General features: G+C 43.0%; 1 protein-coding gene across 1 annotated transcript; it reads right to left on the reverse strand.

Moving 5' to 3' along the window:
• Positions 1-1346: 1346 nt before the first annotated feature.
• Positions 1347-25917, reverse strand: LOC133476226 (CDK5 and ABL1 enzyme substrate 2-like). Its single transcript, XM_061769345.1, has 10 exons — positions 25280-25917; positions 12755-12850; positions 10501-10578; positions 8813-8915; positions 8552-8720; positions 6967-7064; positions 5582-5688; positions 5369-5488; positions 5048-5132; positions 1347-4358 (listed from the first exon to the last, which is right to left on the reverse strand). The coding sequence occupies exons 1-10, from the start codon at positions 25864-25866 to the stop codon at positions 4212-4214; spliced, it is 1590 nt and encodes a 529-aa protein (XP_061625329.1). The 5' UTR covers positions 25867-25917; the 3' UTR covers positions 1347-4211.
• Between the last annotated feature and the right edge of the window lie 503 nt (positions 25918-26420).

A 26420-nucleotide genomic window follows, 5' to 3' on the forward strand; every position in this document is an offset into this window, starting at 1 on the left:
TTTCTTTAATTTCTGCATAAATTGGTCATAAAATGTAATCCGATCTTCATCTAAATCATAAGAATAAACAAACACTAATTTGCTCCCAATGGGCCTGGCAGCGCCTTGCATGGCAGCAGCCGCCCATTGCTGTATGAATGTGTGTGTGTGTGTGTGTGTGTGAATGGGTGAATGTGAGGCTTTGTAAAACACTTTGGGCTCTGCGATAGTGTAGATAAAGCGCTATATAAGTGCAGTCCATTTACCATGATTCAAGAATAGGTTTCAAGGGAGAACACCAAGGAGGAAGTCGAAGCTGTCTGAAAAAAGCATTGGTGCACGTTTGACGTTTGCTAACGAGCACTTGGATGTTCCACAGCACTGCTGGCAAAATATTCTGTGGACAGGTGATACCAACGTTGAATTGTTTGGGAGGAACAAACAATGCCATATGTGGAGGAAAAATGGCACAGCACAAAACCTTATCCCACCTGTGAAGTATAGTGGAGGTAGCGTCATGGTGTGGGTGTGCTTACATGCCTCAGGGCCTGGACAGATTGCTACCAACAATGGAAAAATGAATTGACAAGTTTATTAAGATACTTTGCAGAAGAACTTGAGGCCATCTGTCCAACGATTGAAGCTCAAAAGAGGATGGCTGTTGCAACAGGACAATGATAAAAAAACAAACAAACAAAAAAAAAAAGAGGCAAATCAACTACAGAATAGCTTCAAAAGAAAATGTGTTCTGGAGTGGCCCAGTCAAAATTCTGACCTCTACCCAATTGAGATGCTGTGGCATGACCTTAAAAGAGGAATTCATATCAGATATCTTGCTGAACTGTAACAGTTTTGTAAAGAGGAATGGTCCAAAATTCATCCTGATCATGGTGCACATCTGATCTGCAACTACAGGAAATGTTTGGTTGCGGTTATTGCTGCCAAAGAGTCAAGGGTCAACCGGTTACTCAAGCCAAGTGTTCCCTTTCTGTACTTTCATCACCCTGTCTTTTGAATGTTATTTTCAATAAAAATATGAAAACATAATTGTTTGTGTGGTAATGGTTTAGCAGGGTGTTTATTCTTATGATTGAGACCACATTTTATAACCAAAGCATGGAGACATTTAAGAAATCATCCCACTGTACAATGAAAAAAAATGCATGTTTGTTTACTTTGTTACTTAAGTTCCACCAATGCCTTTAAATATACAATATTTAGTAGTAGTGCTGAATCTGATGACATAATTCCATTGTCCTTCCTTACTAAATGTTTTGCACAAAAAGTAAAGTGAAAGTAAATAGTTTCTCTGCTCATGTTCATGCGAAGTGAAGTGTTTTCGCATGTCAAATCAAAGTCAGGTCATGTTTCTTTTACGAAAATAAACATTTAATAAAGATTGACAGTTTTCTTGAGCAGGTTGGCATTCGTCTTCAAACAAAATACAATCTCACTGATCTATTTCTAAGCTGAATAAAAAAAAAAAAAAAAAAACAGTCCCGGGAGCTACAAGATGCTGCAAATGTCCACGTTGACATCATGAAACATAAAATATACACAGCATATGGATAGAAAATGGTGGGTTGCATCCTGCGTAAAAACCGACAAACAGATCACGTGAGTAACTCGGTGTGGCGACGTGATGGGACGAGACGAAAATGGCAACAACGACTGTGTCAAACGGCACGATCAGGGCTTCCTTCCAGGCAGATGTCCAACTCAAATGACAATAAAATAATGACGGTGAGAAAGCGGACACAATTTCAGTAACCGTTATTGTGTGTGTGTGTGTGTGTGTGTGTGTTCAGTGTGTTTGTATTCACCATGAACTTTGTGAAACGAGAGGGAATGTCATGAAGCTTTCAGCTCAGTGGGCTGAGGCAATACATATATAATACATCGTACATTTAAAGTAAAACTGCTGAAGGCTTGTCCACATTGTCGCCAATGATAGAAATGTAACCTTAAATTAACAAAAATGTTTAAGAAAATGGTCATAAATAAATGGAAGACAAACAGTAGACAAAGTGAAACACAAGCTGAGTTTTAAATTAAATAAAATAAGGTGGGCAGGGATGGGAGGGCTGCATAGAATCAAGTCTCTAATGTAGAGAAGACAATGTAGCACTGTAGATCCAAAAGACACTCGGCTGCTTGTGCTTATTGCTACAAATGTCAATCAGATATTATAAATAATCGACTTCGGTGAGCGCCAGTATCACAACGTACAAAAATTCAGCGCTAGGAAAATAGCATTGCCTTTCGTCCGTTTGTTATTTCAAACTCAGGATGATGAAGCAAAGTGCAGAAAGAGCAGCGGGCCGTCACTGGTCAACACCGAAGGCCCGAGATGTGCTGCCAACTGGTGCCAATCGGACAAATCTCCCAATTGGCACCACACCAACCGCCCCACCATGACCATTCTTTGGAACTAAAACTCTTTGACGAAATTGCAGATGGAAATTTATGCCAATATCCCCCCCATGACATGGGAATTAACTTAACCAAATTCAATTCAATATTTATCTATTGTCACCAGCTGACTTGCACTGCTTCCACTAACAACATTGCTGCAAAAAGAGAGGAGGTACAGTAGGTTATAAAAGCACAAGTCAGTGTTGACAACTTAGCCCACATTTATATAGGCTATATTTAGACACTTTTCCGAGCACTCTAGGAAAAAGTTAAAAAAAAATAAAAATTAAAAAAAAAGCAGCGGATATAATTCTCGCTAAGAAACTAATAACCTGGCGGAGTCATTTTCACATTGTTTTGCGTATGACAAGAAAAGGAGCGCAGTGGAAGCCAATCACGGCGTCAATGGCGCTGAACATTACCAAAGACTCGGTGTCCATTTATACAGTCATGGAACAATATGAGATTACCCTTTCTTCAGTTTCTTGCTCATTTTTAATGCTTGGCACAACTAACGGTACATTTCTTTGGACCAATATTACGATGACAAGCAAAATAGTGCACAGTTTTCTTCATAATAACCAAAATCACTGGGAAAATAATTACACTTCGGCATGTCAAATAGGACAGCAAGTATTATTGAATCAGCTGTATTTTTGTTGTGTTCTTTATAGTCTACAGGTAAGATACTGTACCTTTCGTGGTACCGGGCACTCAAATAAACAAGAAATTGAAGAAACAAGCGTGGTCTCATCATTTTTTTTTTCCATGACTGTATTTTGCAAAACCAGGAATTTACCCACAAACCCTTGACCCCGAGCCGTAAATATTTGGCTGAGGTCGCCTTGCCTTACCTGTACAACTCTACGTGAGAAAATAGGAGAGCGAGAGCTAGAAATTATGTGGACATGCAGAGATGTCACATTTATGTTATACCTCGCAATCATATTAGAGTTTGAAATTTGCATAAAGCTAAAGGAGGGAGAAGTAATTGGTTTAAGGGCTTGTATGCACTTTTTAAGATGATATGAAACGAATTGAATATTGAAAATGATTTTACGGACCTCAGTTTGAGAAGCTCTGTTTCAAAGTCGTTACACTGTTAAAGTCTGGGGGGGGGGGGGGGGGGGAAGAACACCCAACTGGTTCTGTCTGCGATCCGTCTGAGTGTAAGATTTGTTCCTGGGAGTTGTGAGGCACAAAGTCACTCGTTTTGTTTCTGTGCACTCCCACCGAGGAAGCAGTTTAGGAAGCAAGTGCAGATTAAAACGTCAAGGAAATTGGAAATAGAGACGCCAAGTCGGCGGAAAAGGTGAAGACCCGAGAGGTGGTTTATGGAGGTGGCGAGGGGAGTCAGCAGTTGGGTGGGTTGACTCGGGAGTCTTTGGTGGCCCGCTGGTTTTGTATTGCTGGTTCACGGCGGGGCGTTCGGTGGTGCCAAGACAGAACACAAGCCTCCGTGATGATTTTCAGTGTTTTTCTCGTCCCTCTGCTTGAAAGACGGCCCTTGTCAGATGAAGATGGGCAGCTTGACTTTGTAGACCGTTTTGCGCATGTGCCCTCGATGTGACTCCACGGGTGAAATGCGGACGTTGTCACTCATCCGGGAATCGGTAATCCGCAAAAGTTGAATGGAGGCAACTGGAATCTTGAATTCCTGCCAGAATGTCATGAAGATGATCCATGAGGATTTAAGAAAGAGGACTTGTTTAGGGGGAAATAATCTCTTATTGATCTGTTTCCTCTCATGTGAAAAATAAATTGTGCCCTCTTATCCCAAAACCTGTGCAAATCAGGAGTCGATGATTTGTTGGAGGCTACAGCTGCTGCTGCTGCACCAACCGCCTGTAATGTGGCATGACTTTACTCTCCGGGAGGTAGAGCGCCATCTCCAGGGCCACCAGGATGGTGAACTCGAAGGTTATCAGCTCCCGCCTGCCGATCCTGAAGCGCTCTTCCAGCTTCTGCTCAAGACACAGCGCACGTGGAAACTAAGTGTTGACGCTTTCTTTCTTTCTCTTACGACACCGAAAGGTCATTCAATTAGCTTAACCAGGGCCATATACAGTACAATGGTGCCTTGAGTTACGAGTTTAATTTGTTCTGGGACTGTGCTTGTAACTCAAATCGCATGAATCCCAGCCCCCACAAAACACCCCAGTGTGTTTTTTTAAAAATAATAATACAACTCTTTGTATTGTAACAACTGTATGAAAACATACAGTAAACAGATTTGACTACTTTTTTTTTTTTTTAAATATATTACACACTACACGCACACCTTTTTCCATGATTTCGTGCTGCATTTCAATGGACATCGTCTGCTTCTTCCTATTTAGGACCCGTGGTCAGAAAAAATAAATTTGACAAATCGCGTGCACAAAAAAAAAAAAAAAAAAACTGAAAATGCTAAACGCAACAGATCCCCCACATATTTGCAGCTCGCTATTCACGAATCAAATGATGTGTGGTTTTCTTACAAATGCATGTTGAAGTGACACATCTCGATTGCGAGACAAGCTTTGTATGTCGGCGAGGAGCGAAATTTAGTCTTCGAAATTTAGCACTTCCGGATGTGCACATGTACTTCCAGTTCATTCCCCCATTGCTGTGTGTGTGTGTGTGTGTGTGTGTGTGTGCGCGCGTGTCTTACATCAATGAGATGTTTGACCTCCTGTTTCCTTAGATCGCTGCTAATCTTAGCTGCCAATAGAATGCAGGCAGCTGACACCAACTTCCTGTTGAACAAAGCAAACATAAAAGGAAGCAAAGTTTGTTGAGTTGTAATGACAAGATTACAACACTAGAGAGAGCCAATGAGTCGTCATGCCCAGTTGACTCTTTGGAGAAAAAAATATCTCTTTTTGGGGACATTGTCCTGTCCATTATGGAGATGATTTAGCTGTTTGGTGACTGCTAAGCAAGAATACTTCTTACCATTGTCTTGAGTGAACCAAGATGAGAGTAGGCTTACCTGTTCTGTTTATTGAGTCTCCCTTGCAGCACCAACTTCTCAAAGTAGACGAAGGCCATTGCGACGGTGGCGGGCTGCAGGCCGCAGTCCTCGCCGACCGATCGCATCTCTCGCTTCAGACTGGGACGGAAAGAAGCAGAGGGTCACCCGCCGTTTGGATCTTGGCAGTTTTCGAAAGATAAACGTCATGTGCCGTTGATGTGATCGCTTTACCTGCGAATCTTACTCAGGGTGAGTTTGATGTGAGGAAACTTCTCCTTGAATGTCTCGTTCATGTCTTTCTTCAGGTCGGAAGGTTTCACGTATTCTATGACGGTCGTCTGCGGGATGACAGAGAAGAGGCAATGAAAGCAAAACGTATTGTTTGCAAACGTCATTTCACAGCCAACGGAACTTCCCAAGAAGGCAACTAGTGAGTCGCTAAACATGTGTTCTCATGAAGGCTGACGATGTGCGCGCACACACACACACACTAGATCAGTGGCAGGCAGCCTACCCGACAGTGAAAATCCACCATAAAGGATTCAAATGCACGTTTATATGTGAATTCATCCCACTTAAGGGATCATACTAAACTGCTGCCTATAGGGTGGCCCAATAAGCTGACATGAACGGGGCTCTGTGTGCGTGCCCGCTTTCATCTATATCGTGCTTCTTACTCTTGACTTGTGCGAGTTGTTTTTTTTTTTTTGTTTGTTTGTTTTTTTTTTCCACGAGAAGAACCTGCTTGAATTGAGGTCAAAGGGGGGGTCAAAACAAGAGCTGTGGAAAACAATTCGGATAAAAGTGCTTTAAAAGGAGACATAAATGAGTCAAAACAGTTCCCATGTGTCTTAAAAACATGTCTTGTCAAAACACCCCAAGGATCAAGAATTACAGTCCACTTTACGAGTGAATTTGAAATGAGCCTGTTATGAGGGGGAACGCACGTCTCATGCAAGTCAACAACTGCTCACACTGACCCCCATAGACCTTTTAATCGATTCATGGTTTAGCTTAAAATTGTCTAAATCCTTGAAATTTCAGCATCTCCACAGTAAATATTCACACTGCTTATCTTGGTGTTGAATCAAAATAACACATTTGCAAACATCTGCTTTTAATTTGGAAAACAATGATCAACATTTTTTTGCTGATTTTCTGGCAGGTTACGGACCAAACCAGTAACTGAACTGAATCATAATCAGTTTATATTTCTGCATTTTCTGCACTGTCAATTTGAAATGATGTCCTGATTTTTAATGAAGGGATGGAAATAAAATGGGTTTTTTTTTCCGATTCATCAACTGAAATTTGTTTTTTAAAAATAGATGAATCAAATTAAAATAATCGTTAGTTGCAGCTCTAATTTCAAGCTTTAATTCAATGGGCTTCATCCACTTCTTCCTCAGCACTTACTTTCTTAGGAGCGATGTTTATCAAAAGAAATTCAGCAAAATACCTACACACAAAAAAAAATAGCAAATGCACAAAACACAGCAGATGCGCACTCTCATCATGAGGTAACCACACAAACTGATGGTGTAGCGACGTTCGCTGCCATCTTCTAGCGGCGGAGTGACTTTCTGTGTCGAACATCTATTTAAAAATCTTCTCACCATGTAAGAGGCGAAGATCAGTACCCGCTTGTGTTTCCCACAAGGCCACTGGGGGTCACTGAGAATATTAGGGTCGTAGTCTGTCACATCCTCCAGTCCTGGAAACAGCAAACATTAGATATTAAATACATACACATACTAAATATACCCCCGCCCCCCCCCCCCCCCCCACCCGTTGGTCTTGTCTTGGACTTAGAGCAGATATCACTTGAGGTCAACTACTGTTTGGGTAATGGAGGAGCACCGTGTATTGTTCAATGTTTTTTTTTTTTTTCTCGGGGGGCCGGGGGGGAAAATTCATCGTGAGCCAGTTGCCACATTTTAATAAGCAGAGCGGGTTTTCCATCACCTTTAGCAACAAACCCACATTTTAAGTTGGACTGCAGTTATTGTCTCCTCAGTGCATCTTTCTTTTACTTGTAAATTGTAGGCTGGTCTTCTTGTCTCATCATTTGGCCCCTTTCTGAAGACGCTCGCCAAAGACGCCGCTTGCTCGCGTGCTTACTTTTTTACTATCGCGTCGCGTGACCCAGACGAGCAGTCAGACGCGTACAGACCCAGTCGGATCCACTGACTGCCAAAATCGAGCACGTAGTGCCATTCTAGTGAGGACCGCCAGTGGCAATGTGGGTTAAATTCTGACTCCTATTCGTACACTAAAAAACAAAAATGCATATTTGAATGTATAATATGTGACAGAAGCAACATTGTGACTTGGAGATATGTAAAAAAAAAACACAGAACAGTAAAAATGTGGAATGAGAGCACCAACATATATTTATGTGCACAGCTGTGTTGTGTTAATGAAGGTTTCCGGACTCACTGACTAATGACAAAGCTTTGAGGCTGCCAATGTGTTGGTGTGTTGCACATGTGACATATGTTGTGTTTACACCCCGGAACAGCTGCAGCGATACTTCCTCCAGTTCGGGTTTGTTTTCTCTCTTAGCATCCTTCCCGTGTTTTTCCACTCACTGCAATCGTCGTCCATCTTTCAATCAAGTCAATCAGTTACCTGCACACGAGTCAGGCTGAGAACGTGTAGTCGTGCTGCAGTATATTTTCCCCTTCAGTGGGTCTTGGATGCTACGCTACAAACAGAAAATTCTATCTGTGCTCAAGTTGAATATATGGCTCATTGTGCTAATTATATAGCAGTGTTTGTTCTTGACCAGTTGGCACAGCAGCTAACACAGTTTGCATGTACTCTTGAGCAAAAAAAACCCAACTAAAATTAGCATTGATTTGCAACCCTGTCACTGTAATTTCAGTAATTAATTTTGTATACAAATAAAACTGATGTTTATTTAATTGTAAAGGAAATATTTAGCAATATTGTTTAAATGCATGCTGTTCAGTTGCTTGAGTATCTGCAACAGGGTTGTGCCAAATTCACCAAAATATACTATAAAAAGTCTACCGTCAACAGTTGAGCTGGATGAATTAAATTATATGATTACAGTATTTTTCTTAAGAACAAAATTATAAAAAAATGGTCCGTTTTTTCCTATATTGTCCTTTAATTGTGGAAGTTTGTTATGTATACAGAAAATGAAGATCAGCTTTGAGCCTATGCGTGTTCTACCAAGGTCAAGTCCCACAGCGCTGTTGAGTCGACTCGGGGTGAAGCTCCTGGGCGGCATGCCTTGAGAGCTCCTGGATGTGGGAATCTGCAGCGTCAGGTCGCTGGCGGAAGACGGCTTTTGCCTGACCAGGGCGTTGGTGGGGTACAGGAACTGGGCGTACGACACCGACTGAGATGAAACACAAAAGAAGGTCATGCGGGCAGGAAAGGAATGTATTCTTCTGGCATGGGCTGGCACGTCAGCGCTGAGTGCGGATGTACCCTGCCGTACGTCTCCAAGTGGAAACCCTCCAGTCCCATCTCCAAGGAGGTGGAAATATTCCCGGATGAGTGTCTCCTCCGGGGATGGTTCAACATTGGCTCACTAGAGGCAGACAGCAACACAAAAACATTTGGTTGACTCAAGAGCAGCGTTGTTCTTTCCAGCCCTTCCTTCACAATGTGCTATAAACACATATTTCAGTTCAGTGCTGATGAAAGTAAATTGGACGGAGAAGAATGTGTTCGAGCATGAATTGTAAAGCTAGTAATTATAACCTGGCCCCTTTCCAAACACACCCCTTGAAAGCACATCAGTTCAGGAGCTACAGGAATGTTCATTCAAGCCAACGCCACAATTCCCACTGATGAATCATATCCACAATGAAGAGTCAACTAAAAAAATAAATAAAATAAAATAAAAAAGAAGAAAAAAATGCTTCACTTTCCACCGCTAATTGTGAGGGGGCGGGGGGGGGGGGTTACTTTCTGAGGTTCCAAGGATGAATGAGCATCATTTCCCCCCCCCCCCCCCCCCCCCCCGAGCATGTCAAAGTGGTGGCCGTTGTGCAGGAGTTGCATACTGTAACTCCAGCTGTGTGTGTGTGTGTCTGTGTGTGAGAGAGAGAGAGAGAGAGAGAGAGAGAGAGAGAGAGAGAGAGAGAGAGAGAGAGAGAGAGAGAGAGAGAGAGAGAGTGTGTGTGAAAATGTAACAAAATAATGAAACTGAGGTCTTATTTTAGGCGGCCAAACATTTACACACATACCAGTAGAATGAGAAGTCTCTTAAAATGTCTTTCCTTCATTTTAAACCATTATTTTGCATCGGATGTTCATACTCATTTTGTCATGTCCCACACACTGCTCTGTTAACTACAGTGTGTGTAATAGGCGGTTAAAGGACAACAACCCCAAAACATGTTTACATGTTTTTAGTGTCCACAACAAGTTATGTTAAAATGAGTCAATTTGATCATTTATATTCTATTTTCAGATCCATATTGAACATTTTGCACGCGTCTCTGAAATTGCTTTCCACTCTGTCATTATATGGTTAAGAAAGCCTCGGATGTTTTCAGTGACATTACGACCAGCATTTTGACTTTCTTCAGTAAAGACAGTGGCTAGTTGCAGAAGATATTTACAGTACACTTACTGTATGTTTTATCATTTTCATCATATTTGATATCAGTTGATATAAAAACCTTTCAAAAATCAAAAAATGTATTTGTTAAACAAGTCAGCTTGATAGCTGAATCATGTTGCTAAGTGAAGGTCCACCATGTGTTCAAAACACTAACATTAGCCCAAAATGTCCACTCTGTCAGCTTGTACTTTGACTGCTTGCAGTAATTTAAAAACAAAAAGCATGGGAGGTTGACCAATATGCATTTCTAACAGCATAACATTTACTCAACACAATAAACATGACCTTAAATATAAAAGCTCAGATTTGATTTGGTGAAATGAGGAAGTCTCAAACTAAGGCACCTTATGCAGATATCGACGCCCTCATACTTCTGCTTTTTATTTTACGCCGATGGTGTTTTGACTTCCAGTCAACTGAATGAATTTCAGAACATGCGTAAAAGTACAGTTTGGAAATAGTATTATCTTCCGGCGTGGACATGATTCTCTTGAGCCTTACCGATAGTAAAAGTGTGTGCGCGCGTGTGTGTGTGTGTGCGTACCTGAGGTAAAAGCTCTCTCCATACGGCAGAACAGAGAAGGCTGCGCACAGGGATCTTTTGGCGCAGATCAACACGATCCTGAAACCAATAAAACCCACATTGGCAGATCAGCTTCCTTCCAACGGTTGTGAAAAAGTATTGAAATGACTTTGGTCCTCTAACTGTAATAAAAGACTGTTTGCATTTTCCTGGCTTTGGACACACACACACACACACACACACACACACACACACAAGAGCACGAGTTCCCATGATGCGTGGGAAAGTCAAGACGAGGCCGTCTGTGGGGATTTGACCTTTAACTGGAAATTGGCACTAGACTTCCGAAGTCATTTTGTGACAGCAGCAATAGATTTTAACGCATAACTGCATGTCTTATTCCATGAGGAGCAAAAAAATAAATAAATAAAAAAATGAGATGTATTCCTATCGGTTGGTACAATACGGCCATTCTGTGCATTGTTGGCGAATTCATACGTGTGTTTGAATGTTAGAATACGAGCGGTATGGTGGCGTACGTGGCAAGCATGTCAGCACGGGTCGTGTGTCACATAAACAGGGTCCCGCGACGAAGGTGCATCCTTCCACGCCTTCTTGGCTCATGGCTGACCATGGCGGGCCCCAAACAATAGCCTATGCTCATCCACTGCAACTTCCTCTCTTTGTTTATTTTATCTGAGCATCATCACCTGTTTCAGATGCATTTGAGGCGGAAAAAGACCACATACATTGGATATATAGTCTACACACCCCTGTTCAAATGCCAGACATTTGTGAAAAACTAGGCCAAGATAAATATATTTTTTTTTAAATAAATAAACAACACACCATTAATATGGCCTATAACCCGTAAAAAAAAAAATATTTTCAAGAGGGGAACTGAAAACAGAGAACTGAGATAGTGTGGTTGCACAAGTGTGCACACCCTCATAACTGCGGACGGGGCTGTGCTCAGAACTAATCAATCACATTCAAACTCATGGAAATCAGTACATACCTTCCACCATTTCAAGTTCCTCCTCAAATAAAGTTCAGAAGTTCTAGCAGGCTTTTCCTGACATTGTTTTTGTTTTCTAGCAGAAGCTTGAACATTTTGTGCGAACACTAATATTTTGAAATATTCATAACTCTCATCCCCTTTTCATGATGCTGCCATGCACCATGATTCACTGTCGGTATGTGCGGTGTTCTTTTGGTGACGAGCAGTGTTTTGTTTGTGTAAAACATACACGTTTTTGCAAAAAGTAAGTGGGAAAATGTGTTACGGTCTGATGAAACCAAAAACAAAAACTGAGGAAAAGCCTACTAGAACATCTTAACTTTATTTGGGATTAATCAAATGCACTTTAAATGGTGGCAGTTGTGTTACGACTAGTAGTTTTTACCACTTGTTCTACATGATTACATAGACTGACTGCTGAGCTACAAACAGTTTCAATGCTCGTTGCTAGAGCTATTTTCTTAGGCTATTATTACAGAACAAATCATTCTTGTTCCCCTGACCCAGAGGTCGGATTTGCAATGTCTGCAAGGAAGAACACGAATAGAATACAATAGAGGAAGAATTGAGTTGAACACAATGACAATAGGAGACAAAGCAATGGCTTGGAACCTGACAAGATTCTTCATAAATGCGGTAATAATAATACAGTAATAATTATACAATTCACATCTATTTCTCGCCTGAGCACAGAATGTGCACACGGGGATGAGTTCTTTACAAAATATCCTGTGCATGGGGATGAACATATCTTGCTCGCTGTCTTTTTTGTTAGTTTGTTGCATAAAAACAAAAAGAAAAAACTCACATTTTTGGGAAGCAAGAATACACCGCATGTGCCAGCACTAGTCAAAACGCGCTACTCTGATTAAGTTTGCGTCTGTGAAATAAGAATTAAACAGGTTAATTCATCAACGTAAGGAGGGCGCCATGTTGGCGAAATCGTTAGACGCAGACTGGAACTGTGCAAAGCTCACAGCATCGAAGATAAGTGTGCGGATTCATTTTCGCCTATTAAACTGAATTTGAAAAGTAGTCTGCCAGAAGTCGCAAACCTACCGAACACTTGCTGCTCGTGACGGCCGAGGGGCTAGGGACGAGAAGCCGCCCGCCAAACAGCTAGCTCGTAGCCACTCGCCGCTAACGGCGGACTGACACACACTTGGAGCAACGTGATATGTTTAATATGTCATTGTGTTGACAGACAGGTAGCGAGGCAGCTACCGTAGTTGCGTGCGAGTGTTTTCGTCTCACCTGCTTCCCCTCGTGTCGTACTGCTTCATGTTTTTGATGAAGTGGATTTTCTTGGTCTGTCGTGGCCTGGGGGACCCGCCTGAGAGGTTTCGGGTTCTGAAGTAAAAAAAAAAAAGATGAATCAAGACTCCAAAAAAAAAATATTCTGTATAAAAGGCACTTGACAAGTTGACACATACTGTATACAAATTGGCCTTATAATGGTTCCAAAGTCATAAGGCAATTTCCATCCTCTCTTATTCACTGAACAACTCACCTATTTTTGAAATAAAAATATTACTTTGGCTCTTTCTTGTGGCATCTTGGTGTTGTTAGGTTTAATTTATTGATGGTGTTTTTTTTTTTCATCTGTGATTAAGTTGTCCAGTTTCGTTGGTGGTCCTTGAATGCACCTGGCATGAGGCGAACAGTCAAAGTGAAAATAAAAATGTGTTTTTGCCTCTCCTCTCCTCTCCTCTCCCGATGCAGCTACTAATAGCCCGTGTCGTCTACTTTGCCTGTATTACCCAACAGTTATTATTGCGTGTAAATGCCAAAAGGTGAGTTTAATGACTTAGAACATTTATGTTAAGTACAAGTGTGCGTATTTGTTTTCCCATGTGTGATGTCATGTCAAATTTATGCGAGTGAGTTATTTTAGGCTCGTATGCTTGCTAATACTACTGCTGATCCTCATGTGAAGGTGGTTCGTTTGTGCTGAATCGTTCAATTACTGAATGCAGTCGTTTATGTAACATGGGTTCATGATTGTGTACATGCTAGATGCACGATGTTGATGCATTGCCGATTATGCTTTGTCTGTCTGTGTTGTTACAGACCACGTCCGTGTCTGTGTTTACTACAGCGACCATTGGCTGGAGGTCGTATGGCTGCGCCGACCTCGCGGATTAAATCAAACATCAGGCCAAGGAGATCGGCTCAATGACATCACAGCAGTTATGCAACTGCTGTGACGTCAGCACAACGCTCCCTGCGGCACCTGCGCTGACTCCAAGTGCATGACGTGCATATTTCCACATATATGCTCATTCAAAACACACGGGCATTTAAACAGCATACTTATGTTTCCTTTATTTCCGCATACTGTAGGTCAATATCTTTTCCAAGCCATTCCGATCAGGTACCTTTTGGGACTGTGTAATAAATAGCTGTTTATGTCGCGTATTCTAAAAACAGATATTTATTTTTAATAATACACTTTTTACAGTGTATTTTTCCTGAATGCACCAAGGAGCAGGCAATCAAAGAGGCAGATCGAGCGTAGAGACACCAGTAAAGTGTTATACAACCTAGTATGCTCTCGCACACACGCACACACACACACACACACACACAAACGGCATGTCACCACAGTCACTCTTCTGTAGGTGAAAGAGTAATTCCCAAGCTTGCACGTGTCTCTTCAATAACATTTATCAAGGCGGCTCACCATCTCAGCAGCCACTTGTCCATTTAAGAAACCCCCCGATTCTAACTTTAGCATTGACTCTAACCCTTGACTCATGACGGAATTTTCTCAGCCTTCACATTTCCACGGCAATCATCCTTCCGCATTATTCTGGAGGATGTTCAGGAATGTTCCATTTGTGTGGGAATGACGGTTGAAAAAAAGATTTCAGAAAACACAAAATGACAAGTTGACAAAGAAAAGAAGACAAATAGATGTACCTCTTGTAACTTGAGTTCACCCAGTCAATAGTGTTTTGGTCAAGTGTGAGGAAAAAGAGCTGAAAAGATGCGACAATCAATGTGTATGGCTGTTTTTTTTTTTTTTTTTTAAATGAGGTTCTAGTCATACTCCATCACCAATCAAGAGTCAAGCTGATCTTAAAATTATTTTAGTTGGTCTCCAGTGGTGATAAACAACAGTGTGTGTGTGTGTGTGCGTGTGTGCGTGCACGTGAGACAGCCTCTCTCTAAATGTGTCCCGGTATCTGAGTGCCTGATCAGATCTGCAGCCGCATTCTAATCAGCATGACCTGCAGCAGCCCTCTTCCATGAGAACCATGAGGCTTCTTTTCTCCAGAATGTTGTGGAAACTTCTGTGGGAATGGAAAAATCTCTTGAGTGCTGCTGAGGAGGAGGACTGTTGTTTACATAAAGACACAAAGCGCATGCAAATATCCCCAAGCTTTTGCTGACTCCTCGGAGCTTTGATGCTGCTCAGCGAGCTGTGCCAAGTGACAACGTACAAACCGAGAGAAGTCTGCTTCTTACAGCGCCTTGTGACCAGTACAATTTTAAATCTATTGGGTTCTTGATAACACATGGCCAAATAATAATCTATGACTCCTTGAGCTGCGTCCACATGAATCTAAGGTAAAAGTCCGTTTTTTTTTTTTTTTTTTTTTTTTTAACAGCCCCCCTCCGCTTGCTTCAACAACCCACCAAAAAATTATTTTGAGAGGACTACTTAGAAACACTAACAATATAATCATTTGTTTTGCTTATGCTGGCCAATGAAGTGAAAAAAATGCATAAAAACGCAAATGCCTATACGTTTGCCACATTGATATGACGGTAACTTCTGAATAATCATTCTAGATCAGTGCTTCCCAACCTTTTATTGAGCCAAGGCACATATTTTACACTTGAAAAATCTAATGGCACACCACCAAACAAAAAGAATGAATACTGAAATAATAATGATTTTGTCTCAGTTTACACAATTCACAAATTGACTTACTTACTCGCCGTGAAATCTTGGCTTGGTTAGTTGAACACTTTGCTATTATTCTCTTGTATGAATGGTAAATGGAAAATGAAATACCTTCTGCCATCTACTGGAAGAGCCTTCAATTGTTCTGCCTGTCACTATTTGTCACTGGCATAGATAGTTGAAGATACATCAACCCAATTAAGTGAAATGGGATTTTGAATGAGCTCTCACCGAGACAGTTTTCGGGAATCATTGTTCTGGATGAAGTCATTGTTGCTCGCTGGCCGCCATGGATCCAGTGACCGACCAGCTTGAGTCCCAAATTAGTCATTCTAATAACAGCCGGTGCCCTTTTATCTTCAAAATATATTGCCACTGATGCAGTGTCTGAATCGTGCAGCCTAAAAAAAGAACTTAAAAGCAACTCAATTTGTCTCTGCTTTTTCTCAATTTTACTGCCGGTTTCTTACTTTGCAATAAATATTTGTCCCTCTGTCACAAGCCTTCTCTTGCCGATGGAACCTCTGTTAGCATAGACTTACTTAGTGTAAAGGTTTAGCCCTGTCACTGACATCAATCTGTTTTTTTTTCTTTGCTTCTTAAATTTCATCTTTCCTCCTCCTAATTGGGCAAATTAAACTGACGATAAATTAAGACATCCAATTTGAATATAATCAGCTGCAGATGTCAATACAACTGTTATAACCAAGTTATTCGCAGCCAGTGAGACATGCGCAATGCTTACGTGCGCACCTGCTCATCTAAAAAGCATATATCTCATTCTGTATGAAATAAATCAAATTCAAGTAATTTCATCACAATACTGTGCTTATTTTAAAAGGACACTTTCACACCCCACACCCACCCAGCTGCACCACCGACCACAATCACACCTCTGACTTCTGCGTTAACCATCCGCGAACAGGATGTGAGACGCATCTTCAAACAACAAAAGATTAACAAAGCGGCAGGCCCAGACCATGTGTCCCCATCCTAGCTCAAAGTCTGCGCGGACCAGCTCGCTCCAGTCTTCAACCAGATCTTCAATAGATCTCTGGAACTATGCGAAGTACCATCCTGTTTCAAACGCTCCACCATCATTCCAGTCCCCAAGAAACCTGCAATCTCGGGTCTAAATAACTACAGGCCTGTCGCCTTGACATCTGTGGTCATGAAGTCCTTTGAACATCTCATGCTGGACCACCTCAAGATCGTCACAGGCCCCCTGCTGGACCCCCTGCAGTTTGCCTACCGAGCGAACAGGTCTGCGGATGATGCAGTCAACATGGGACTGCACTTCATCCAAGAACACCTCGACAGTGCAAGGTCCTATGCGAGGATCCTGTTCGTGGACTTCAGTTCAGCGTTCAACACCATAATCCCTGAACTCCTTTCATCCAAGCTTCTCCAGCTCAGCGTCTAACCTGCCATCTGCCAGTAGATTTACAGTTTCCTGACGGGCAGGACACAGCAGGTGTTGCTGGGGAAGGACACCTCATCCACACGCAGCATCAGCACTGGGACGCCCCAAGGTTGTGTCCTCTCTCCGCTGCTCTTCTCTCTCTACACAAACGACTGCACCTCAGTGCACCTTGCTGTCAAACTCCTGAAGTTTGCAGATGACACCACTGTAATCAGCCTCATCAAGGACGGTGACAAGTCTGCATATCGACAGGAAGCGGAGCGGCTGGAGCTGAACACGCTCAAGACTATAGAGATGATCGTGGACTTCAGGAGGGATCCTTCGCCACAGCTGCCCCTCACGTTGTCCAGCTGCCTTGTATCAACCGTCGAGACCTTTAAGTTCCTGGGAATTTGTCTTTCAGGACCTGAAGTGGGCGACCAACATCAACTCCATCCTCAAAAAGGCCCAGCAGAGGATGTACTTCCTGCGGCTTCTGAGAAAGCACGGCCTGCCACCGGAGCTGCTGAGGCAGTTCTACAATGCGGTCATCGAATCAGTCCTGTGTTCTTCCATCACAGTCTTGTTTGGTGCTGCTACAAAAAAGGACAAACTCCGACTGCAACGGACAATCAAAACTGCTGAAAGGATTGTCGGTACCCCCCTACCCACTCTTGAGGACTTGCACACTGCCAGAACTAAGACAAGAGCGTGCAAAATCCTCTCGGACCCTCCACATCCCGGTCACCAGCTCTTCCAGCTCCATCCCTCAGGTAGGCGCTACCGATCAATGCAAACTAGAACTAGCAGACATTCCAACAGCTTCTTCCCTCTTACAATCAACTTATTAAACACCTAACCTACAATTCCATTACAACATCCTGGTAATTTTTTGACTTGAGTTCGTTGTCACATTTCTGTGGGGCCAATTATACATTACTCGTGCACTCACTGTAGTAGTCTCGCCACGCTGCACTATTTACATATCTGTTGTTGACCAATACTGGCCACTCATGCCAGAGTAGCATTTGCTCCATTTGCACACTGCATTGAGGAGTATCTGCAACATTTGCACAATCAACATTGTCCCAGATTATCGCACTACTTGTTTGAAGTCTCGGTGCCCTTTGCACAATGGTCATTGCACCGGACTATTGCAATATTAGTCTTTCGAACTGTTCTAAGTGCTAGAGGACATCTTTTTGCACAATTGTCAAAAAAAATAAATTTACCGGCATTACCAGATAACTAGCAACCCTTTATTGCTCAGTGACTGTTTTTTGTCAATGTTTTTATGTCTCAAAAGTGTTCTCTGTCAATTGACTGTCTGTTGTCGTACTAGAGCAGCTCCAACTACCGGAGACAAATTCCTTGTGTGTTTTTTGGACATACTTGGCAAATAAAGAATGATTCTGATTCTGATTATGACTGAAAGCGTGATTGGAAGGCCATCATAGGAAAGCGGGTGAGCCAGCTGTTGTTCATCAGCGGTGCCCTGCAATCAGCTTGCGCCACAGACCGCGTACGTATTTCATGACCGACATGATGAAAAAAAATAACAAAAAAAACTAATGATTAAAAGTCTAACTCAACATTGCACCATTACGATGACTGCGGTTGCTGCAATAGTGAGCGACACTTTCAAAGAAAAGCTGAGCCGCTAGAGCATGTTTGAAGCTGAAATGCTCCTCACAGGTGAGAGTCAGCTGGTGCTGATATTTTTAGCCCCTTAGTGTGACATAAAATGTCGATGTTTGTCTCTCTTCGGAATGTGTAAAGGAACACATTACGGCTGTTGGAGCCAATTTTTTATTATCCTTTAGACAAATGAAATGCTCATTTTCTGTGTGTGATGGTAATTTCTGTTTAGTGCGCTCCCTACAGGTGAGGAGGTCCCTTACCTTTCAAGGAAGTGCCCAGCAGGACTTTTGGCTGGGAAGCACACAGTCTTTAGACCTTGACTTGACATCACTTGACTTTTTTTGACATGTGCTTGGGTGTTTGCTTTCAACTAGAGTATTATTGGATCATTTATTTGCTTACTTGATTTCTTATTTTGATAGCATACAACAGTACTTTCATTTGAATACCAATCAGTGAAATGTGCATGGACAATGAACTAAGACCATTTGTGTTTTCAACTCAACTCTCATTTGGACATCTACCCAGCTAGACTCAGAGTGCTAAACAAATGGGAAGAAAAAATTGTAGTTACTATATTGGCCATTGGGCGATCGGTGAACGAATATCCACACCGGCAGCACAATTCAGCCATGCCGCGCCGCCGCCACCAGGAAGTTAAATGAATCAAAACGTGCAAGATGAAGTTTCACCTTCATGGGGTGCTAGACTTACAACAGCCTCTGAATTGCAGAGGTGCAAAAGTGCTGCATTTCACGAGAGAAAGCACTTAGTTTGCGTGCCTGTCCACATTTGACAGAGAAAGCCCACATTTTAGGGTTGCTCCACCTAGAGTGCATACCTGGTTTGTAAATGTGTAAATGACACATTTGACTTGACTGGAGAATGCGGACAGCGGCAGCCAGAGAAGCGCCTCTATATAGAGAATGCTCCTGTAAATCAGCCCAAAAAAATCAGAACTTGTCACTCCCAGAGACATTTTGGAAAGAAAACAGCTAAAAAAAACTATTTGAAGACAAACAATTCAAAAGTCCACTTGTCCCCATGAAAGAAAAATCTGCCTCCTCACAATAAACTTCTAAATAATTTGTACATGCCCCTCGTTCCTTTTGGGCATTAAGATAACATTTACAGACACAATTGTAATCAGCATGCCATTTTTCTTTGTTACAGTTTCAGTTCCAGATTTAGCTTTAACACGCGAGACATTCATAGAGGCAACTTCATCTCGAGGGAAAAGACTCAATAATTGGTGATTATGGAATTCAACTAAGGTTTTATTAGTCTTGGCTTCAAATGAGCTCCAGGTCAAGATGGTTCTGCATTCCAAAATGGACATAGACAGCTGCTGCTGACACAAACATTCAAATGATCTGTTTCCAGTCACAGCTAAATGTCTTCCATTGCTCGTCAATGAATTGAATTGTGAATGTCCGCAGTGATGTCATGCTCTGTCTTCAGGGTTAATCAAGTGCTTGTATTTGCAGTAGATAGACTTAAAAACCCCTCATGGTAAATCCACAGCACATACTTACTGCCCAAGCACCAATCGTAGATTCGATGTCTTGTGCTTAAACCCAACACTCACACACAGGGATGAGGGGCGATAATCACTCAGCGGGCCTGCTGCTGTGTCTTGCATCACCAGATAAACACTATCGACATTGCTCTGTATTGATTTGTCACCTCCAGACAAAATAAAACAAACTTTTGCGATTATTGCTTAGATGTAGACAAGGCCTCATAGCTGACTGGGGACCAATCGTATTTAACAATTTAACAACTATTTATCATTTTGCTAGGGGGAAAAAAGACTAACAGCAGGATGCCGCTGTCCAAATTCAGTCTTTTTGTTTCTGTACATCTCACAAAACATGAACTACTGTCCCTTGAAAAAACAGAGACGCAGACAGAATGTGTATTTTGTCCGGTGCGTGTGTATTAAGGGTGTGGAGGGGAATTCAACCGTTTTCACTCGAAAAGTATGCATGTTTCCACACACCAAGAAGATGACGTCAGCTAGATTTCATCTCTCAAAGTCTGTTCTTATTGTTACATCTGTACATGTACGTGCACACATGGGTGTGCGTGTGTGCATGCGTGTCCATTCCAGCATGTCATCCCCCTGTCTATGTGCTCCACCTTTCCTGTCACTCAGTGTTTTTCATTTCAAGTTTCTGTTGAAGGTGGGGCCGTCAGAGGTTGTGCAAAAATGCAAGAAGGTGGAGGGGGGGTTAGGTGAGTGGTGTTTGCATTTTACCATTCACAATAATAATAAAATGTATTTGGGATGCTAAGAGGTGCTAGTATTGGCATTCCTGTGGCGGGCTAAGGTATAGCACCCCCTAGAATCCCGCTCATGCAGCCCCTGCACTGGCCCGGTTGACAGTTGCCCTTGTGAGGGGCTTTAAACTCTGAGGAAAACAAATGTGGGGCACTATTACAATACTTGCTCCAATTAGGTTAGAGCAAAGGCTAACAAACCATTTTCCAGATAAGGGGTGTGGTCATGATTCATTATCCACACCACAAATTCTCAAAGAATATCCACTCGCAGCAGTCATTTTTCAGTTTGTAAAGCCACCCACTGCTCAGCTCAAATACCAAACAAATGAAATGAGGACTATAACTCCAGTTAATACATAATAACATACCAAGGTAATCCCCCATAGAGTGAACAATTGTCAAAAACTGTTTAGTGGCACTCGCAGTTGACGTTTACTTTAAAACTAAACATGAAACAAAGAGAAGACGACGCTGTGTAGTTATCAAAGCACATTAACTTTGTCTTACAAAGGTCTGCTAGGTTAATGCTAACACACAATGCAAAACGCCATAGACAGGCTAATGGAACTAGCATTAATGTTGTGCCAGTTGTAAATCTTTAAACAACATTTGAACAAAAGCTGTAGCAACACATTTCGACGGGGGATACAACATTATTTCAGGCATTTATTCTTCATCCTCTGTGAAAAAAAAACAAATATTATTGCAGTTTAGTTGAGATACTTCTACACCGGAGGGTGTGTTCCAACTACAAGGGGATCACACTCCTCAGCCTCCCTGGTAAGGTTTATTCAGGGGTGCTGGAGAGGAGGGTCCGTCGGGAAGTCGAATCTCAGATTCAGGAGGAGCAGTGTGGTTTTCGTCCTGGCCGTGGAACAGTGGACCAGCTCTACACCCTCGGCAGGATCCTCGAGGGTGCATGGGAGTTCGTCCAACCAGTCTACATGTGTTTTGTGGATTTGGAGAAGGCGTTCGACCGTGTCCCTCGGGGGGTCCTGTGTCACCAATTCTGTTCATAACTTTTATGGACAGAATTTCTAGGCGCAGCCGAGGCGCAGAGGGCGTCCGGTTTGGTGGCATCAGTATTGCATCTCTGCTTTTTGCAGATGATGTGGTTCTGTTGGCTTCATCAAGCCGTGATCTCCAACTCTCACTGGAGCAGTTCACAGCTGAGTGTGAAGCGGCTGGGATGAGAATCAGCACCTCCAAATCTGAGACCATGGTCCTCAGATGGAAAAGGGTGGCGTGCCCTCTCCAGGTCGGGGATGAGATCCTGCCCCAAGTGGAGGAGTCTTGGTCACGAGTGAGGGAAGAACGGAACGGGAGATCGACAGGCGGATCGGTGCAGCGTCTGCAGTGATGCGGACTTTGTATCGATCCGTTGTGGTAAAGAAGGAGCTTCGCCGAAAGGCGAAGCTCTCGATTTACCAGTCGATCTATGTTCCTACCCTCACCTATGGTCACCTGTGGGTCGTGACCGAAAGAACGAGTTCCCGGATACAAGCGGCCGAAATGAGTTTCCTCCGCAGGGTGTCCGAGCTCTCCCTTTGAGATAGGGTGAGAAGCTCGGTCATCCGGGAGGATCTCAGAGTAGAGCCGCTGCTCCTCCACATCGAGAGGAGCCAGATGAGGTGGCTGGGGCATCTGATTCGGATGCTTCCCGGACACCTCCCTGGTGAGGTGTTCCGGGCACGTCCCACCGGGAGGAGACCTCGAGGACGACCCAGGACACGCTGAAGAGACTACGTCCTTTGGCTGGCCTGGGAAGGCCTCGGGATCCCCCCGGAAGAGCTAGAGGAAGTGGCTGTGGAGAGGGAAGTCTGGGCGTCCCTGCTCGAGCTATTGCCCCCGCGACCTGACCTCGGATAAGCGGTAGAAAAGGATGGATGGATGGTTACAAACATGGTTAGGAAACAAATTAAACTCAGAAGTCAAGACACAGCTGTATGCTGTAAAAACCCATTTAAAAAATAGTTCAAACAACGATAAAACAGCCGCAAACGACGACAATATTGCCTCATTGGTGCATCGAGAGTCGATGAGTCAACAATCCATTGCACAAAATCCATCCACAATAACGATCAATCACTCAATAAGCATGCCCCTCCTTAAAGTTTATGTGAAACAATATAAGGCACTAAAACAAAAGTCATTGAGCACTGAGTAGTGTAATACCGATCAACATCAGTGTTGCGCAGATGAGAAATATGTGTCAAATGTGGGTCAAACACAGGTCATTGTTCCATGTTTCCACTGCCAATAAGAACAGCCGTGGGTGTCATTTGGCCCAGTGCTGATCATACTGTTTACAACTGAGCACAAAAAGCCACGTTAGTGATTTTATGTCCAGAGAAAAAGTCATACAAGAGAATTAGTATCAGAGTGTGTGCAACATTATAGCGCAGGCTAAAAGAGGTTAGCTGGAAGAGCGGCCTCTTCTAAACAGAGCATGACAGATGAGCGCATATCAGACCAGGAAGTTCGGAGGTGAGGAAAGACGTCTGTTATTAAAGTCAACCAGCTGGGAGTCTGCACAGGAAACGAGACAGTCTCCTTCCAACACTTCAATGCAAGTCTCGCGTGATAGTGCTTGATAAAGTCATATTCGACTTATTTACATTCTCCAAAAGCAAGTTTCGTCCTACAATGTGCACCGTGAGTAGTTACAAGCTGGTCAAACAAAGTCATTAGGAACGCTGGCAACATCAATCTGTGCAACAAAAGTGAATGACAGCTGGTGCAGCGTTTCGCCCTTGGACTGATGAGCTGTAATGTGAGGCTCATTTTCACAGCCTCTTGTTATGCGCAAATAGGTTAAGCGGTGTTTAGCGCCACAGGGTTGATACGCTGCCAAAATGGTGGTAAAATAAAAACACACTGGGCCGGCATGTGCAAACTTCCATATATGGTGAACGCACTCACTCTGCTTATCTCTTGTGCTTACTGCTGCATGTTTGCATCTGTTTGAGCAAAAGAAATACCAAACATTTTCTACTTGTTTGACTTCATGCTGTCTGTCTGTGGTTTTATCGACTTCCTCTTTACAGAGACACCAGTTCATAATTCGGCATGATGCACCAACAGCCGAGCAACTGCCAAGCGAAGACACAATTCAGGTGGCCGCCGTTTCCAGATTTCTACAACTTGTTAGGCCTGTACAGTAATTCCCCAATAAAAGTTTGCAAAGATGTTGTACAAAGGCTTCATCCAATAGACTTCTGTACCTTAACAAGCACGTTGTTGTCTAATTGCAGTGCAAGTCTTCATAAGGAACATCGAAAGAACACACAGACTTCCTGTCAGCTATATTGGTCGCATTTGTGTTGACTTTCACATGTGAATGGTCGCTGTTAAGGCATAGCTTGAGTTCTGAAAATGGTTGCCACAATTTTTCAAAACTAGTTAGATGTGTGCGTATGTAAGATGATGGGGAGATTATTAGGCCTGCGACACGGAACAGATTAGGTAAGGGACAGGAAGTGCAACTCCCACACGCCTAGTATGTAAACACAGAGCAGTTCAGCTTCTGGCTAGTCTTTGTTACATTTTTGTATATTGTATAAGTTTGTGTTAGTTGCAGAGGTGCAACAATCGATTAACAAATTAATCGACTACTATTTTGACAAATGATTAATCGTTAAGAGACCTTCTTTCACTTCAAATTGACCAAATCCTCGGAATTTCAACCTCTCAACAGTAGTTCTTCTCCAATTTCTGTAGTCCTCCATGAAAGCAGACAGATTATCTTGTGTTTAATCAAAAAGGGAGATTTGCAAACATCTGCTTTTAGTTTGAAAATTAATGATCAACATTTTTGCCTTTTTCCTGAAATGTTACGAACCAAACCAGTAAGTGAATCATAATCAATTTATGTTTGTACATTTTCTGCATTGTCAATTTGAAATAGTTGTTTTTTAATAAAGGGACTGAAATTCATCAAGTCTTTGATTAATTAGAAGGAAAAAAATCAACGGAGTAATCTATTATCAAAATAGTAATTAGTTGAAGCCTTAGTTATTACTCGTCTGGGTTTTTATACACATTTTTTATTTTATGTTTTGGACTTCACATGGAATTAAGCTTTCTGCTAAAACCGGTACAAGCATCTTTTCATGTCTTTCATATGTGCACATTGTCCATAAATTGAATGAAAAGAAACAAAATGACTACAAAATGAAGCAAACCTATCACTCAGGTGTCAATGAGTCTTCAATTCTTGCTTTCCATTCCTTTTTTTTGTAATTGTCTGTGATTTTATCTTTCAGAAATTTTGTGCACATTTCATTTTTGTGAAGTTATTTATGCAACGAATGTTAAGCTTGGTTTAAGTGTTGCTATTTATTTGTTATTCATTTTATACACGTCAATGATCGCTTATCCGTCCAATTTAAAAATAATAATAATAATTTTTTTTGGGGGGGGGGGGCTCCCTTACCTGGGGCCCCTCGGGGGTCTAGAAACGCCCCTGCCCCGATTGTCCGGAGTGACAAGAAACAGCAACAGCAAGAAGATGGCTCCTCTCCTCTCCTCCACTTACCTTTGCCTCAACTCGGAGGACACAGAGCTGCAGCTCTGCACCGATAGCAGCGTGGACGACTTCCGCGGTCCCACGGGCGACGGCAGCAGGCTGCTGTTGGACGCCGACGCCGACGCCGACAGCGACAGCGACGGCGAGAGCAGGTTGCTGTTGGCCACCAAGGGCACCGAGTCCCTGCGCCGGCCGAGCAGCAGCTCCGCGCTCTCCGCGTCGGAACCGGCAGGTAAGACGACAATGGGCGGCACGGCGAGGAGCCCCGCGGTGGACGTTGTTTTCACGTCCCGGCAGCTGACGGAAGCTGACAAACTACTCGAACGGGTCTCGCTGCGGTGACCCGGCTCCGGGAGCGTCTTGGTAGCGAGCTCGCTCAGCTCGGCGCCCTCCGGGACGGTGTCGTTGCGCCGCTGCTCGGCTGAGCTGCTGCGCACCGGCCGCCCGTCCAACGAGATGTTCGAGAGGAACAAAAGAGCGGCTTTTCTCCGGTTTGAATTCTCGCGGTTCCGCCGGATTTGCTCCCGACTTTGGGTTTTTTTCGTGGTCGGTATGGCGGTGCCGTGCTGGCCGCACGCAGCAGCCGCCGCCGCCATGGTCGGCTCCGAGTCCCACGGAGGACGTGCAGCGGGGAATCACACTCTCAATTGTCAAATCCCTCTTACGCGGCGCGAGACGGCTTTAAGCCCTCCTGCGCTCCCATTGGATAAAAAAAAAAAAAAAAAAACACCCCCCAAAAAAATAATAAAATCGGGCTACGTCACCACGTCGAGCTCCGGACGCTTCCGTGGGGAGTGACGTCCCGCCGCTGTCAAATTGACTACATCGAGCACGCAGAGGTCAGCAACCTTTAAAAAAAAAAAAAAAAAAAAGAGAGAAAGCTACTACTGGAGAAATCATACACGCTCATGAAATAAACACTTTTGCACAACTGAGCTGTATGCGCTTATTAAGAACTAATGATTCAAGAGTCAAGATGTTTTTTTTTTGTCATGCACTCAGTAAAAACACAACAGTAACACTTAGACATGGAACATAAAATGATTAAAAAAAAGAATAAATCTAATTAATGAACGATAAATACTGAAAGAAAGGGGGGGCCTAAGCAGAGACGGCTGACAGCTGCCTTGAGTTTGTTCAAGTTGGTATA

This window comes from Phyllopteryx taeniolatus, chromosome 1 (assembly GCF_024500385.1).
Source record: "Phyllopteryx taeniolatus isolate TA_2022b chromosome 1, UOR_Ptae_1.2, whole genome shotgun sequence".
Classification (NCBI taxonomy): domain Eukaryota; kingdom Metazoa; phylum Chordata; class Actinopteri; order Syngnathiformes; family Syngnathidae; genus Phyllopteryx; species Phyllopteryx taeniolatus.